Source organism: Terrapene carolina, unplaced genomic scaffold (genome assembly GCF_002925995.2).
Source record: "Terrapene carolina triunguis isolate 2854851 unplaced genomic scaffold, T_m_triunguis-2.0 Scaffold62, whole genome shotgun sequence".
Taxonomy (NCBI): Eukaryota; Metazoa; Chordata; order Testudines; family Emydidae; genus Terrapene; species Terrapene triunguis.
The window spans coordinates 53,152,420-53,170,194 of record NW_020664413.1 but is presented as its reverse complement, the minus strand read 5'-3'; the positions used below and the strand labels follow the sequence as shown (position 1 = coordinate 53,170,194).

The 17,775-nt window shown below is 42.2% G+C and overlaps 1 protein-coding gene across 3 annotated transcripts in view; it reads left to right on the top strand.

Annotated features, from left to right (window-relative positions):
- HECW2 (HECT, C2 and WW domain containing E3 ubiquitin protein ligase 2) overlaps positions 1-17,775 on the top strand; it is a 240,733-nt gene that overhangs the window by 175,821 nt on the left and 47,137 nt on the right. For all 3 annotated transcript variants that reach the window (XM_024195306.2, XM_024195308.2, XM_024195310.2), the window contains 3 exons: positions 9,182-9,316; positions 13,996-14,098; positions 16,097-16,193. In XM_024195306.2, the coding sequence (XP_024051074.2) occupies positions 9,182-9,316; positions 13,996-14,098; positions 16,097-16,193 (335 nt within the window). The remainder of the gene's footprint in view (positions 1-9,181; positions 9,317-13,995; positions 14,099-16,096; positions 16,194-17,775) is intronic.

Genomic DNA, 17,775 nt, shown 5'->3' with positions numbered 1-17,775 from the left:
AGGACCTTTTAATTCATCCTTTGAATTAGAAATGTTCATTGTCAGAAAAGTTATGATATTTATTTCAACAGTAAAAGTTTAAATTTGCTCTGTGGTTCCTACATTAATTTTCCTTTTTGTTAAGTTGGTGTGATATTGGATCTCCTTCTTTCCTTGGGAAAATGATATTATTGAATACTATTGAGGAGGGAGCAATTACATTTACTTTTTGTATGACCATGACATTTAGAATTTTATATTCAATACACTAAGTAAACTAAAAGTAAGTTGAAGCTTGTAAAAAGTAAGTTGGGAATTTTCAGTGGCCTTACAAGGTAATAGTGCTACCTAGAGTGGCATTTCCCCCTTTGCATAGATATAGGAAAGAATAAAAGTATGCTAGAATTAACATGTGAGGGAGTGATAGTGATATCTATTTGGGTAAGAAATAAATGGTAATTAGGACTATAGAGAGACAAGGTGGAGGAGGTGATATCTTTTGTTCGACCACCTTCTGTTGGTCAGAGAGACAAGCTTTCAAGCTTACAGAGCTCTCCTTCAAGCCTGCAAAATGTACTCAAAAAGTCACAACTAAATGGGAGGTGGAGCAGATTGTTTAGCATAAGTAGTTCACATATTTCAAGGGACCTTTCAAGGCGAAATGACCAGTTAACGCCTCTCCAGTTGTGGGGGGGAGGGGGAAATCTGGAAGGGAGGGGATTTAGTGGGTTATCAATTGTTGTAATAAGCCATAAATCCAGTGTGTCTATTCAAGCCATGATTTTTATTGTCTAGCAAAGTTATGAATGTAAGCACAAGTGATATCGTGTTTTTTGTCTTTTATCATTGTACGAGTTCATTTCAGGAGCATAGTGATTGTCTGCTTTCACCTGCATAGTTATTGTTGGGACATTTAGTGTGCTGTAGGAAGTACATCACATGCTGGGATAGGCATGTGTAGGACTCCTGGATCTTGAAAGCTGTGGTGTTGGGGGTGTTGATCGTTGTAGCAATGGAGACATGTCTGCAAGTTTTGCGTCTGTTGGTCTGGTGCTGCTTTGAGTTGAATCCTGGTCTATGGGGAGCTTGCTTCTGATGATGGGCTTGGTGAGGTGGGGGGTTGTTTGAAAGCCAGAGAAGGGTTTCAGGAAAGATTTCTTTCAGGAAGTGGTTGTCGTCAAGTACGAGTTGTAACTGTTTAATGATACTTTGTATGGGCCCCAGTATGAGCTGGTAGGTGACAACTAAGGGTGTAATAAACCTCCCTCCAACCGTACACCCTAGCTGTGACCTTTGACCCCACACTGGAACCAGTAGAAAGTATCATTAAACAAGTACAGACCATACTTGATGGGGATCACATCCTGAAAGAAATCTTTCCTGAACCCCCTCTTCTGACCTGTAAGCAACCCCCCAACCTCTCCAAGCTCATCATCAGAAGCAAGCTTCCTACAAACCAGGACCCACCAACTCAAAGCGGCACCAGACCCTGCCAGAACCTGAAGAAGAGCTCTGTGTAGCTTGAAAGCTCGTCTCTTTCATCAACAGAAGCTGGTCCCCTAAAAGATATTACCTCACCCACCTTGTCTCTCTAATATCCTGGAACCAACACAGCTGCATGCAACAATTAAGACTATAGTCTGACTAAGCCAATAAGTGCCTATGTCTATAATTCTTGGCTACATTTAGCCATGAATGTTTGCGTGTCCACATGAGTAATGTACTTGACACCTGAATGGGGAATACAAACAGACTCTAAACTGAAGGTAGGAAATATGCTTGAGGTATGTTGTCTTCTTGGATTTATTACTTTTCAGCTTTAAGGAAAACATTGTATAAAAATGGTGGGGGAGATACAATTATTTTAACATCCTTTTTTTCCCCCTGTCTCCCTCTTTCTTCCTCTTTCTCTCTGTCTCACTGAGCCCTTCCCCTTAAATTTCCTGGAGCCCAGTTCTCTCCCTGAAGAATATGAGTAACTCCATTTCGAGTTCAGTAGAAGCTACTCATATCCTCCAGAGGGAGAATCAAACCCTGGATTTCTGTGTGTGGTACTTGAAGATCATGATTAATGCAGCTGTAATAAGACATAGAGGAAGCACTGAACAAAGCCTCATAGGAAGCTCTTTATTTTGAAGTATATTTTTCTGTGCCGTAGCTCAGGATTGCTGGTTCTCACCATTTTGAATTGGCTTTTCCACAAGTAATACTTGCTTCTTCAGTGACCAGTGGAAGATGAGTCACAGTAGAAAAACTTATTCAGTACAGTAGAGGAATCGTAGCATGTGTATGACCTAAATGAGGGCTTGGTTGGCCTAACTTGTACAGTGTGCCTTGCTTGTCCAGTACCTGTGCCACAATGTATAAATATATCTTCTATGTGCCTTAGTACTTGTGCTGATGGTGACCATACTTCATCTCTGTTGTGCTGCAATTAAAAAATGCTCTTTCATTTTTCACCTGCTGTCACCTTACAAATATGTTAAAGCATAATAAAAAGCAACACATATCTCATGTGCACAAGTGAATTCTGGGATTAATATATCTTGTGATATAGAAGATGAATGACTGAGTGGGACCCTGCCAGTTAGAGGATATATGAATATTTTTCTTGATAACACAAATTATTAGGCTAGTGGCAGTGAAGATTAAAGTGTCTTATTTCACAGACCAGCAGCTAGAGCAAAGAGACAAAGAATGGGACAAGTGGGCTTTACTCCCTAGTAGATGCTGATGTTTCTTACCTCTGCGCAATTGGCTGTGAACTGAGGTCCATTGGTAGAACTCTGTGGAGAAGCTTAGGCAGAAGTTGTTCTGAAATGCCTGGCTCTAAACTAAACAACCATCTCATTTAAAAAAAAAAAAAAAAAAAGCTCTTTCCTGGATTTGCAAGCAAATCATACGTAGAAAATCGGTGTATAAACAGAAAACTGGAATAAAAATAGTATGTGTTGGGGGATGTTAAAATAAAGTTGACCATTGATGAAATAAAGTATTTAAACAAGCGTTCACAGCCTTTATTTGAAATAACTTCTATTTAAAAATGTATAGTTCTTTGAGGGGGAAGGGATTTAATTTTTGGTCAAACCAAAATTCTGTCACTTTGCACAATTGTTATAAGTTTCCTGGCTATACCTTGCCAGGACCAGTGATAGGAGTTTCTTTAAAATTAGGGTGTTTTTCTTAGGGGTTTTTTTTTTTTTTTTAAGTGTGCTCAGTTCAGTTTCCAGCTGTGGAACCAGTGTCCAGATTAGCCCAGAGCTTTGAAGTTCCAATGATTTTCTTTAATGAAGCTTCAGCACAGTAAATCTGTGCTTTATTATAGACTGCTGCTGGCTGGCCTAAAAGCATTCATGCTTAATAAGACATGATCACCCTTAATATAATCTTTAAACATAGTTTAAGTGGGTACAAAAAAGCATTACATGCTGTGTTAGATGGCTGCATTAAATCGGAGAATTGTGCATCTGCAGTATAGCTCTAAACAAGTAACTTTTTTCATATCGAATCATTGTTTTTGTTTATTTTTCTAAGTATACTCTATTACAAGGTTGGTACATTGAAGTCAGCCTTTGGAAGGTTGTCTTGCTTCCTTCAAAATACAGATAGATAGAGTTGGATAAAATAGATATCAGCGCCTGAAAAAGAATTACTGGACATTTGCTAGTAAGAGAATTAAACCTATTAGCTGGGGCTTAGATACCAAAGATGACATGGCGCATCCCCTCTGCCTCCTTGCAGAAATTTAAAAAGCCAATATTGAAATTGGTAAAACAGGTATTTCTCTAATACCTGGATCCTGTGTAGCCAGTGTCACAATTGACATCACTATTTGGCCAGGTGGACACCACCAGACCTAGGCTCAAACATTGCCATTAGCAAAAACATTTCAAAATTCAACAGAGAAACATTATGCTTAATTTGTACATCTATAGATATCTCAACTGAGCAAAATGTATATAGTTTTCCTTTATAAAGTTTGTCTCATCCCAGACACCAACTTGTAAGGCATATCTCTATTTAGCTCCAGATTACCAGACAGCAGTTTGACAATCCGGGGGCCTTCAGAGTTTTGGTGCCCTCTGCTGGACTATTCCCAGTGTGTTGGAGCCTCAGTTTCTTTTCTGTTCACATTTATTAAATGAAAACTTGAAAACAGTAACCAGAAATTATAGTCACAATAGGGACAGTAGACAGATACAATCCCCCCCCCCCAAATTCCAAACCTTCCACGCCTCAAACCCATTGTCCTGAGACCTAAAAGGACAATTTGATATCATAGTCCCATGCCATAGTATGAAGCTGCTTTTGCTTTTCCTTTGTGTCATGTGAACTTCCCAGAAGTGACCCTATGCTCCCCACCATAGTGAATAATAATACTTATCTCTTCTGTCGCATGACTCATGTTTTCTGTCTATCTATTTTCATACGGCTTATAAGAGGAACTCTGATTTCATCTTCAAGGGATTGCATATGTCCATTCCACTGGGGGGGGTGGGGTGCATGTCTCATGCACTGGCAACAGAAAGATTTCCATAATAGGGGTGGGCAGGCAGGCGCCCTACCTTACCTCATGCCTGGAGTCAAAGATATAAAGGGTGGAGCGAGAGCCACCCCATCCTCTTTCAGTTCCCTTTTTACCATCTATGGTCGGAGCATGTTGTTGTACTTTGGTAGTCTTTTGCCTTTAAATGTGTATGTAGTTAGTGTATAATTGTCCATAGTAATTAGTGGTACTCGTTTTTTCATCCAGTTGGGTGTTTGTTTTTATTTTTTTCTTAAAGTTCATTTTTAATTGTTTTGGCTTCTCCAGGCTTTGCTCAGGACCAGGGGAGTTTTTGCAGCCTTCAAGAAGCAGCTGCAAACCACAATATAAAACTGCCTCAGGCTTCTGGGGCACATGGCCACTTGTACATATGTGACACACAAGCCAAGATCCATCTCTTGTGTATGCAGGCATGGCTAAATCTTTCTAGTGCCCAGAGGTACACCACCTGGACAAGTTGGTATGCATCCCAGCCAGAGTATTATCATCCCTGGATTGGTGGATGCCCCCAGGCATTGTGTTCAGGGCAGTCCCATTCTTACCAGTTCTCCCCTTAATGACTTTCATCAATGGATGCTTCCATCATGGAGTAGGGAGCTGCAAGCTCAGGGCATGTGGTCTATTCACATGGCCAGGCTACACATACATGATCTCAAACTGTGAAGCAACGTGCAACATTCTGAGCATGTCAGCAGTTCCTGTCACCCATTCAAGCCAGGTGCTCACAGGGAGCGCCACAGCTATGTTTTATGTAAACAAGCACCAGGTCAGACAACCTGTGTCAGGAGGCAGTCAAGAAGTGGAATTTCAGTGTAAGGAATTGTATAACTCTCAAGGCTTCACACCTGCTGATCTAAGCAGAGACCACGAACTCTCTCTCAGCCCATGAATTCTAATGTGTCGGTATTTCAAGTTGTGGGAATTCCTACGGTAGATCTGTTTGCAACATGGCAGAACAGGATATTCCCCCACTGTTGCTTCAAAGCTGGCTACAGTCAGGGTTCCATATCAAATGCCTTCCTATTTCCATGAAACAATGATATACTAGATGCTTACCCACCAGTACCTCTCATTCCCAGAGTGATATTGAAACTCAGATAGACAGAGGAAGGATGATCCTCATAGCCCCAGCCTGGCCAAGACAACCCCATACTTTGATCTGCACAGGCTTACTTCTCCAGCTAGTCAAGGACTATAATCTTTTAAGACCACAGTCAGGTGTTGCATCTGAACTCAATAAGTGCTTCACTTCAAGAATTGGTTTCTTGTTGGTTAATGCCAGAAGTGGCACGTTGTTCAGCAGCGATCCAAAATATTCTGCTCAGAATAGAAGAAAACCCTCCAGACCATAGCTTACTTATCATAAGTGGAAACACTTTTCCTTGTGGGTGGTCCACCACTATTTGTCTCTTAATCTTTCAATCTAGAAGATTTTGGACTATTTTCTACGTCTGAAAGAGTCAGATCTGTATGCAGTGTAGTTGTAGCCGTGTAGGATATGAGAGAGACAAGCTTTCATGACCTGAAGGAGAGCTCTGTGTGGCTCTCACCAACAGAAGTTGGTCCTAGAGATGTAAAAGGTTAACCTGCCTTAACCGTTAACCCCGGGCCGGCCGGCCTGCCAACACCAGCAGCACCGCACCGTCTGGAGTGGGCCCAGCTGCGCCGCCCGGCCGGATCTGCGCCACCTGGCCGAAGTGGCTCCAGCCGCACCACCCGGCACGACAGCGCCACCCAGCCAGAAAGGCCCCAGCCATGCTGGCAGATGAGCCCCAGTCCCCGCTGCGCTGGCTGGCAGGATTGGCCCCACTTGCTTAATCGGTTAATCATTTAAACGGTTAACTTTTTAAACGGTATTTACATCCCTAGTTGGTCCAATAAAAGATATTAGCTCATCCACTTTGTCCCTCTAAGAGTCAGATCTGGCAGTCAGCTTGATCAAGGTGCATCTGGCTGCAATTCCTGTATGTCACTCTCGTATTACTGGAAGGACTGTGTTCACTAATCCCATAGCAATCAGATTCCTGAAATGATAGAATAGGCTTTGCCCACTTATTTGGGATTTGGCCCTGCCTTAGGACTTGAATTCTTTAGGCTCTTATAGGGCTTCCATTCGAGTCCTTAGTCTCTTGTTCAGTGTTACATCTTTTGGCTGAAGTACTCTTCTTAGTAGCCATCACCGCCACTATCAGCCAATATACTTACTGGTCTCTTTTCCAAAGCCACACATTTAGAAAAATGAACAAAAGCTGCATACTCTGGATATGTGCAGAGCTCTGGCTTTTTATCTGGATAGAACAAAACTCCTTCAGGTTTCTTGTCAGCTCTTTGTTTCCTATGCAGAGAGAATGAGAGGTCATTCTGTGACGAGAGAGACTTTCTAAGCGGATTACCAGTTGCATTTTTGTGTGCTATAATGCCAAACTTCTGACACGTCTTGAAAAACTGTCAGTGCATTCATCTAGAGCACATTTGGCATGTACTGGCTTTGTGGGAACTGATCCTATTGTTGACATTTATAGGGTAGTGACATGTATGTACCTTTGCTAGATATTATGAGATTATAACTGCCTCAAGGAGTGACATGAATGTTGGGGAAGCATTCCAACAGTCCCTCTTCAGATGAGACTCTGAGCCCCATCTCCATTGAAAACAGCTTGGGAGTCACCTCCACTGGAATGGACGTATGTAATCACCTGAAAAAGGAAAAACCTGTTACTTACCTTCTTGTAACTGTTGCTCTTCAAGATGGGTTGCATATATCCATTCTGTGACCTACCCTCCTTCGCCAGCACATCAAAGTCTATCATTATGTGATTCTCATGCAAAGGAAGTGAAGGAGAGGTGGGGGAGTGGGTTCCACCCTTTATATCTTCAGATCCAGGCAGAAGGAAGCCAGGTTACCCTTACATGTACCGCTAGGGAAAACTCTCCGGCACTGGTGCATGAAATCTCCTCCACACCCACGCGCACAATAGAATGGACATGTGCAACACGTCTCACAGAACAACACTTACGAGAAGATAAGTAACCATTTTTCTCCTCAACAGCCAAAACTCCCAGCTGAGGAGAAGGCTGTCAGAATTGCGGGGCAGGCAGCTGGGGCAGGAGCAGATGCAGGCTGGAGCAGGGGCATGAGCTAGAGCAGTGGTCTCCAAACTTTTTTGATCACGCACCCCATCAGTAAAAAAATTGTTGAGCACGCACCACCTGCTCCCGGCCAAACTGTCAAAGCCCAAAAAAAAAAAGCCGCTCGGACTCCCAGTCGAACTGCCGAGGGAGGGGGGAAAAAAAGCGGCGCTGTTCCGGCGGCGCTTCTCCTGCCGCGCACCCCGAAAGATCCTCTTGCACACCCCCTGGGGTGCGCGCATCCCACTTTGGAGACCACTGAGCTAGAGCAGAGCAGGCTGGAGGGGGAGTGTGCCCAGGACCAGTAGCAGGGGCTGAAGCACGAGCACAGGCCGTCTGTCAGAACTACAAGGCAGCTACTCGTGCTCCTGGCCAGGAAGTGACATTGAACAGACAGGAGAGACTGCTTCCCTTGGGAGCTGATATACCTGCCTTGGGATCACCTGGGTGGATGCTTAGTCTAGATATCCTTCTCCCCCTGTAGTGCCACGTGTCTCCTTCACGGGGTCTGAAAATCCCCAAAAGCATGAGAATGGCAAGGAAATGTTTTCCAAGTGTGACACTAAAACTGGAACAAGTTTAAATATCTTGGAATAGAGAGGGTTTTTTTTCTCTAATTGTATTGCAACTTGAGGCTTTTCAGGTTTAGGACCCATGATCACATGGCCTTGTCTCAGCAAATGGCTAACCAGTCAATGCTTGTCATTTCTTCTTATCCCAGGAAACCATTGGGCCTGCTTTGAATTCTTCTTTTATATTTTTGGCATCGTCTTCTCTGTATCCCTGGTCGACTCTTTAAGTTGGCCTACCTAGAATAGCTTTAGCAGAAGGATGGTGAACACTCCTTTTAACCTATAATCACATTGTGTCCTAAAACATAATCATATGCTTGACATGTGTACACACCCCATCTATATTTATAATGATATGATAAATAGCTTGTTAAAGTGCAGTGTTGTTGCCACTAAGTGACCTCCTTTTAGATGCATACGGAAGAAATTAACTGGTGAATGTGCTGACATAACTTCTGTTAGACATTCATGTCCACTTTTCTAGAAGAACAATCATGATTTGTCTTGGTATTTTTATGTTGTGGCCTATCTGAGGATCTCAAAATGATGTATAAACATTAATGAACTAAGTCTCATAAGTCTCCTGTGAGACAGACACATTATCCTTGTTTTACAGAAGGGGAAACCAAGGCAATTTCCTAAAGTCTCAAAGCAGTGACTGGAACTCAGATCCTCCTGTGCTTTAACTCTCACACACTTTCTCTCCTGCCAGTGTACTTACTGCAGGAAGGTGTAGTTAGGGATAGCTCAGTGGTTTGAGCATTGGCCTACTAAACCCAGGGTTATGAGTTCAATTCCTGAGGGGGCCATTTAGGGATCTGGGACAAAAATCTGTCTGGGTATTGGTCCTGCTTTGAGCAGGGGGTTGGACTATATGACTGCCTGAGGTCCCTTCCAACCCTGATATTCTAAGTTACAATGAATGTTGACTCTGAAATCTTTTTTCCTTTTCTAGGCTTTTTTTGTTGACCACAATTCCCGCACCACCACGTTCATTGACCCACGGCTTCCCTTGCAGAGTAGCAGGCCCACTAGTGCATTAGTGCATCGACAGCACTTAACCAGACAGCGCAGCCACAGTGCTGGTGAGGTAAGCCAGAACTGCTCCTCCTGTTACTTAGCTAACAAGGATTTCAGGATCATCCAGTTTTCACATCATTCCTTTCAAACATTATTTTGTCAATAGTTTAATGGTTCCGCCAGCGTGGTATCCACCTGCAAACAAAAGACGTTCTTACCTTTTGAAAAGCCAGTGATGGTCTTTATTGTACAAGGAAAGGTCTGATTTGATTATGTTAATAATCTGATAGGATTTTATCTGCTGCTATTAAATGGCAGTAACTCCATCAAACCACAGGAGGGCTCTTGAATACAGATTTCTTCACCAAACAGCAGTAGCCTGTTTTTTACTGCCACAGCAATTTACACTGACTAGGGAAGTGTCAAAGCAAGTAGGTGATTTAATTTAGAAAAACAAGTTTGTGTGGGTGCACGCCTAAATATTATACTGTTTCCCCATATATGCTATGGTACTATAGACCAAGAAAGGTAAAAATTCTTCTTACCACTGACAGAATGTCAGATAGTTAAATTTTATGGTCCATATGACATCACACTAGTAATAATAATATAACCTTTTTAGAACATTGATTCTAAGGAGAAATGCTTAAAACCTCTTATCTATAATATAAAGAAATTCTGTAATTGGGTTCTGATTACAAAACTCTTGAACTGTATTGTTTTCACTAGAAGGCTTTGAGTCAATTATGTCCTGACTATAAGATATTTTTATGTTTATATGCATATGCAAATACTGTAGGCTAGTTCCTTGACTGTACTGAGTTTACCTTCACTGCAGTTGAGGAAAGAGGTGGGGAAGGTGGTTCTAAGAGATCTTTCCACTGCCCTCACTTAGATCTGGTCAGGGACCAACACTGCACTCAGCATAATTTAGAGGAGCTAGAGGGCTGCTCTAATTTATGTTGTCTGTGAGTAGCAACTGTGGCAGATGAGGATCTGCCGGAATGCTTCCTTACTCCTAGCATGCATTTTCCCTGCTTCCCACCCCTGATGTACCTTACTCAGGGATGGCTGGCGACAACCTGAGAATTCCCCTGCAGTGGGGGAAAACCTGTGCTGCCTCTTTAGGTCAGCTTTCTGCCCTCGACACTCTGATACAATCTCTAATAATATGATACAGTCTGTAATTAAATTATCACAAACTGTTTGTTCTGCCCTGCTTTGTTCAGTGCACAGAATGGAGCAGGAATAAGGCAAAGGATTGCAAGAAGTTAAATTTTTCTCTTATGCCTAGGGCACCGGCCTGGGACTTGTGAGAGCGGGATCATCTGATCCTGACTTTGCCACAGACGTACTATGTCATGTTGGGCAAGACTCTGTTATAATGTGTATGCATACGGGACTGAATTAAAGTTGTGTGAACAATGTTAATTTTAGCATTTTCTAATTTTGGGGTACTTGATTTTTGCAATGTTTTTTTAACCTAGTCTTTGGTATATAGTGCCAACTACAGCCCCTTTTAGGGTCTAAGCATCTTGCAGGATGGGTCTTTAAACAGTACCTATTTTAGACAGAATACAAAATGATATTTGGTGATATGTTTTATTAGCCCCAGGTTGGGCATTTCTCAAAAGTGGCTAACCCGGTGGCTATGCAGGTCACCTCGAAGTAGTACTAATACAATATTTATAGCACTACACATCATTGTTTAATTTATGCAGTATTTTAGAGAGAATTTGCTTTAGAAAAATATTTTGAGCTTTAACTTTTTTATTGGCATGATCCTATCCTGACACCCATAAAGCTAGGTTTTCTTGGTAACCAGATACTGGCCTTGGTTTTTCTTCGAGTGCTGATGCCTATGTGTTTTTCATACATGGGTACATGTGCGCACCGTGCTTCTGAGATTGAAGATTTCTAGCAAGTAGGGCCTGTTGGTTCGCACCTACACAGTCGCTCTCCTTGTGCTCTGAACCAAGGGTGTAAGTGGCAGTGCAGATCAAAACCTCTCCAGTTCCTTCCCACCACTGCATGGTCTGAGTCAGAAACCTCTGTGTCCACAGCTACCTCCTTCTTCATCTTAATCTGTAAATATATATTGTAAGTAATTCTCAGTATTTTAGTATTGATGGTTTTTAGTAGCATTATAGCAGTTTTTCCCTGCATTGGGGAACTTTTCCCCCACAGACAAGGAAGATGCTCAGACTTCCAGAGTTTAAGAATTGTATCATCTGCTCCTGCTCCTTCTCAGTGAGCAACGAACACCAGCGCTACCTTTACTGCGTTGGCAAGGCTCACATCTCTGCTTAGTGCAGCATCTGTCACTCCTTCCCTCCCCAAACCTATGAGGATTGAAAGCTCTAGGTAAGAAAGAATCTCCTGGAGAAGGTCATGAGACCTCAGTCAGATCTGGCCTGGGTAGACCTCCCTGTACACCAAACTTAGTAGACGAGCAGCGTCCTTCCAGGCACTAGCTCGGGAGCTTAGGCAACAACTGCAAAGACCAAAGAGTCCCTTCCTAGAGACTCATGAGATCATAGGGCACTTTCACAAGAATAAGGATAGATCCTCTTCAAATGCTGCTCCTAGAAAAAAAATCCCTCCCCAACTCTGTCCAAATTGGGTGAGTCTTCAAGTGCAAATACTAAGGATGTAGGCCTGCTTAATTCTCCTCAACATGAGTGAAGGAGTAAGTATTTTTTTGGTACCAACTTTGGTTCTGATGCATAAACCAAAGGATTGGCACCCACTGGCACAGTCTAAGAACTCCAGACTAAACTTTGCACCAATACTGGCCCATCTCCAGATGTACCTGACATCTGCTATAACCAGGGAGCCGCCGGATCCATCAGTCCCATCCACAATATACCCCACACTCTGGGACGGCCTATGTCTCCCTGGAGAATATCTTCACACTCCCCATCTTCAATCTCCTCTCCTTTTGGGCCTGACCTTATTCAGCAACAGCATCACACTGGAGGAAGAAACTACATCAAAGACACAAGGTCGATCCCCCGTTCTCTCCAAGAGCCAGATTGCTTGTTTACAGGTACCAACGGCTCCAGTGGTTGAACAGGAACCTGCCTTCTCATCGGCAGAGTTGGAGGCTCCAGACAAACCATTACATGCACACAAAGAGGCTAATCCTGAGAGAAGCTCTGGCAGATCTGTGTTCCACCCCATTCAGGGGACTGATGGTACCCAATGCCCTGGAATGTCGCCCCTGACCAGCTAATCCTTCATGCTGGCATAATTGGGGCCCTAGGGATCCTTACATTACACAGAAGATCCATGCAAGAATCCTACCTACCTTCTCCTAGCTGACACTAATCGGCTCTGTTAGAGTATGAGGGAGGAGAGATTGTGATGGATCCGATGGTCCTGATGGGGCTGTCTCTTCCTCCTTTCCAAATGAGGCAATTATTCAATCTTCCCACATTATTCCATCTTCAACACATTATTCCATCCCCACTTGATGATCACAGGCAATATCAAGAGCTCTTACAGCTATCTTTGTCTTCTTAAAACCACTACATCAAGGATCTAATCTCGCATCTAAGCAAACTACCCTTGTTGAAGGAAAACTAATGCTTAATGGAAAAAACCTCAAAATATTGTCTTTTGCCTTGTCTATCCAAAAGTGTTGATTTTTAACATCCGGTCTTGTTTTAGATTGAGAACCCCTAAAACAAAAACATATTTGAAGGAAATTCTTTTAATCAGAGGAGGAACTAGAACACTGAGATGGAGCTAACAACAACAACACTACTCAACTTTACGCTTTCCAGCAATTCAATATCTACAAACAAAAAGGTCTTTCCTTTTCTCATAGAGAGAGTACTATTCAGAGAGCACAAAAATGTTGGGAGAAATCTCAGGGCTTTTAGTCCTTTATGGTTCTAGAGGCTAGACACAGCACTGTAATGCAGCACTGATATTGTTTGGTCTTAGGGAGTGAGACCTTGGGAATACAGTCAGATGCAGTATCTCTGCATGGAGGGGTTCAGCAGTACACATAATGGCTGAGTGGGATGAAAAGGAGATTGAGCAACTGGCGTAGTAGTAATAATAAGTAAAAGCAAAAAATAATGGTAATGCAACAAGATCAAGCCCACAAAAGCCAGAAAACTGAAGAAGTTGCTCTGACATTATGGTCACTACTAGGAATCACTTTAAAGTATCACTTTTCTGTGAAAAATAATTCTGTTCAAATAACACCTTCTTTCTCCCTGTGTGAGTTCAGCGTCCTATCTGCTCTCTTTGGTGATAGCACTAAAACAAGCTTATTTTGTTTTTACTCATGTGTACCCCCAGAACCCACCCAGCTGAAAGAGAGTGAGCTGGATTCTAGTGCTTTTCTAAGGCTTTGGCTACACTCGGGACTTCCCAGCACTGTGAAGCGCGAGTGTAGTCGCGCCCCCAGCACTGCGAGAGCTCTCTCACAGCGCTGTATGTACTCCACCTCTCCGAGGGGAATAGCGTGCAGCGCTGCGAGCGAGCGTGCAGCGCTGCAGGCTCTGATTACACTGGCGCTTTACAGCGTTGTACTCGCTGCGCTCGGGGGAGGGGCGTTTTCACACTCCTGAGCTCAGCAAGTTGCAGCGCTGTACAGCGCCAGTGTAGCCAAGGCCTAAGTCATCATGAGAATTGTTTCCAGTCTGCTAGACCTAGGCCAGGATGAAGAAGGTTAATTTGTTTTTTGTTTAGTTTTTTGCTTGCTGCTGTCCATAATTACTACTGTACTTTTAGGTAGGAGAGGATGCCCGTCATTCAGGACCACCAGTTCTACCAAGACCATCCAGCACGTTTAATACAGTCAGCAGGGCTCAGTACCAGGACATGGTTCCAGTGGGTATGTCAGGACTTGGAGTTCTCTTGAGGGAAGTGTACTTTGATTTAACTGTGCATGTCAGTATGGGTTTTTCTTATTTTTGCTTTTACTGTATGTTATGGCTAACTCTATCCATTATCATTCCCTATCATGGAATTTCAATTTGTGTGCGTAATAGTGAAGAACTTCCAGGCATGACCAATTTATTAATACCAAAATGTTTGCTAGTTAATGCAAAGGGTTTCTTGCATTAAATTTTCTAATTAACTTCCCCTCAGAAGTAACTAGAAGAGTTACAAATAGAGGGCCAGACTCTATTGACCTGGACCCTATGTCGTCCCATTAATTTCAATACAAATATTAGACTTTTATTTCAGAGGGCTTCCATGAGGTGTGAGTCACCTCAGAATTGGTCAATAGCCTACATTTTGTTCTCAGTTATACACACACACAAGCCTTTTGACGTCAGTGCCACTAAGAAAATAATTTAGTGCACTGAATTAACAGGCATTGTGCAAAAAATCATGATTGGTTAATTTGCTTGATCTTTGATTAGTAGCACAGTTACTTGACAGTCACCACCAATTTAAACTCCTTTCACTTGCTATGGACACTGCATATTTTTCAGATTCAGCATTTGGTGATGTTTTGAACAAAGATACTTTTAATTGCTGTTTAATAATTGACAGTGGAACGGGCACAAACAGTTTGAGTGGGTCCTCACTTCATAGACCAAACCACTTTAGAGACATGAGTAAATATAAAATATTTATGTAATCTTTTCTTTGTGATAGAATAAACAGTAAAAATAAATACATAAATGAAGAGATGGTCACTGCCAACCGCATTTCAATAGCTTTTCATTACTTTTGACTGTAATATTTGTCAGACCTTCTTAGAAGTTTCACTAGTGACTGCATCTTACTCCTGTATGGCACAATACAAGTTGTCTGCCAATCCGTCCAGCAGTAGGATTGCTGTTGTCATCAGAAATGTGTGAAGCTGCATAAGCCATGTGTGTTCAAATATACATGCTGCAGAGCAGGAAGAGAAAATGATGCACTATGTTGTAATGCAACACATCATAATCATGGGTATTGGGAAGGAAGTTGTCGTTCCCAGTGACAGAACAGGGAAGTTATAAAAGTATATGATAATAGTAGAATATTTCTTGCCAGATAAAACTATGTGAAAGTAGATCAAATTGCCATACCAACACTGACAGTGTCCTTATGAATTTTTTTATTGATCGTTTTATTCCTGTTACAAAAAGGAAGAGGAATAAAATCTATGAAGCTTTAAGTCTTTCTTGAAAGCAAAAATAAGGAAATTCACCATTAAGGCAGAAAAGCTGGCTAATACACTTGTAATTCTAAACTCTTATGGTACACAATGACAATACCTAGGCAAAGTGGCATGAGTTAAGGCTGGTATGGAAGCCTAGATTTTCAGCCTTATGTGTGAAGATATTACTTTTGTGAGACCATATCAGATCCTTAATATGAGTAAAACAGATAATTATTTTTCGGAATAGTGGAAGCAGGGAGAGAAGAAAGCAAAACAAAAATACCCGCACGTTAATGTGTAGCCAAAAAGAAGCACATGTAATTTACTATTATGTTTTCACCTGGTCTAAGAAATAAAGAAGTATAGAAAATAAGGCCCCCTACACTTCATTCATATGGATATATGTTCCAGGTTGACATGAACTGAGGCTCTATGTGATGAAATATTATAATACTTTGAATTCTTAAAAAAGGCACATTAACATCTGATAGTGTTTTAATCTAAAATTTTATTCATAATAAAGCTGGCCATGTATATCCAAATTCAAAAACCAGCACCAGCCTTTAGGCTAAAAATGTAATGAATAGATTGTATTAATGTTGTAAATAAAAAGATTATGAGTATAAAGACATAATTCCATTATTATTATTATTATTCAGAAGTTACAAAAATATGATGCTGTTTTTCAAATGCACCTGTTTGCAGTAAGCTGTTTTCGGTTGCCACTTACAGCCTACAACGACAAGATTGTCGCATTTCTGCGACAGCCCAATATCTTTGAAATTCTACAAGAGCGTCAACCAGATCTTACCAGGAATCCTTCACTCAGGTAATGATGTTGATTCTGTTCTCCAGCTGTACTTTCAACTGACAGTCCTGTTTCAGATCAGACAATCAATTAGTATTCTTTTTTTCTGGCAAAGTTTGCAGTATTTAAAAAAAAAAAAAAAAAAGGGCACATTGCTTGCTGGTTGGCTGTCCATTGGTCATTTATAAACTTAAACTCTCTCCTTCCTCCCTCCCTGTCTCCCCCCAGGCCTCCCCACAGAAAAAATCCCCCAAACCTTCTGTAATTTCAGCCTGTCAGAAACAAGCTTACTCAAAGAATTGTAGGAAACATTCCTTTAATGTGCTGTTATGTAGTGGCTTTGGACCTTTGCAATAGTGCAGTTATGCTCTTTCAGGATCTTGCAGACATGCATCCAGCCTGTCAGCTGCAAGGCCATAAATAGCGCACTTCAGTCTCATCTCCATGTCTTCTCATTTGGTTCTCTGCTCAGGTCCTCAGCCATTGTCAGGTGGTGTCCAAGTAGGGCAAGTTTTCCCACGCTGGGGAGGGATGCAGGGGAAAGAAAAGGAATAATAGGAGCAGATGAAACTGCATGGATCTGTCCTTCCTTCCTTCCCCCCACCCCCACTGCAAATGTGGCCATGGGCACCTCTGTGCAAACCACAGCTCCTCAAAAGGTTTACCTGATTCCTCCCCCTGTTCTTAAACTGCAGCTTGACAAACTGGTCTTCTCTTCTCTGCTCCCTTAGCACTCTTCCTAACCACATTAGCGCATGTGGCCTGGCTCCCAGAGCCACCAATGAAATCTGCCATTGCCAGCAACACGTAGCCTTGGGCAACCAAGGAAGTGGGAAGAGAGTGTGTGCGTGTGAATAATAATTTTCAGTGAGAAACAGAGAAGAAGAGAATAATGAAAACAAAAAGGGATGGGATGAGCAAACCCATGCTAGGCAGGCAGGGGAGAAAGTGAGCATAGATGGACAACTCAGGGTGCTAGGGCATGGAGCAAGGGGAACGGGAGCTGGAAGAGGATGTTGCCAGCCTGCCATTCCATTACAAAGACAGAGTATCTAGGGGAGAAAAAGGTTGGAGCTACTGACATAGGATATCTCCAGAAATCACAGAATCTCACTGACAGGCAGGCAGGCAAGATGTGGCCATTGGTGGTGTTGAGTATGTGTAGGTCCATGGGTATGAGGCATTCAGATAGAAAGGCGTTGGTTGGGGCCCTGCTCATCTTTCTTGATGTATACTGTAGGGTTCTTCCTAAACCTAGAGTTGGCCCTGCCTTTTTGGATAAGTTCAAGCAGCAATATCTATTTAGCATGTTTAGAGTTGCACAGATGGTTTAGGCACAGCCCCACGAGATACATAGTATGTTATGAAAGATGCTTTATAATATTATATGGTGATTACAATATTATATAGCACAGGTAGACTATAACTGATACAGGGTGAAATTCACCCCTGTGCAGAGGCTCAGCACAAAGCCACTAAGTCCTCCTTACACACGTGATTAATTTTTAAGAGCATGAGTAGTCCTGTTGATGTCATTGGGATTACTGTTATGCGTAAATTAAGCATGTAGTTAAGTGCTCTGCTGGACTGAAGTCTAAGGGTT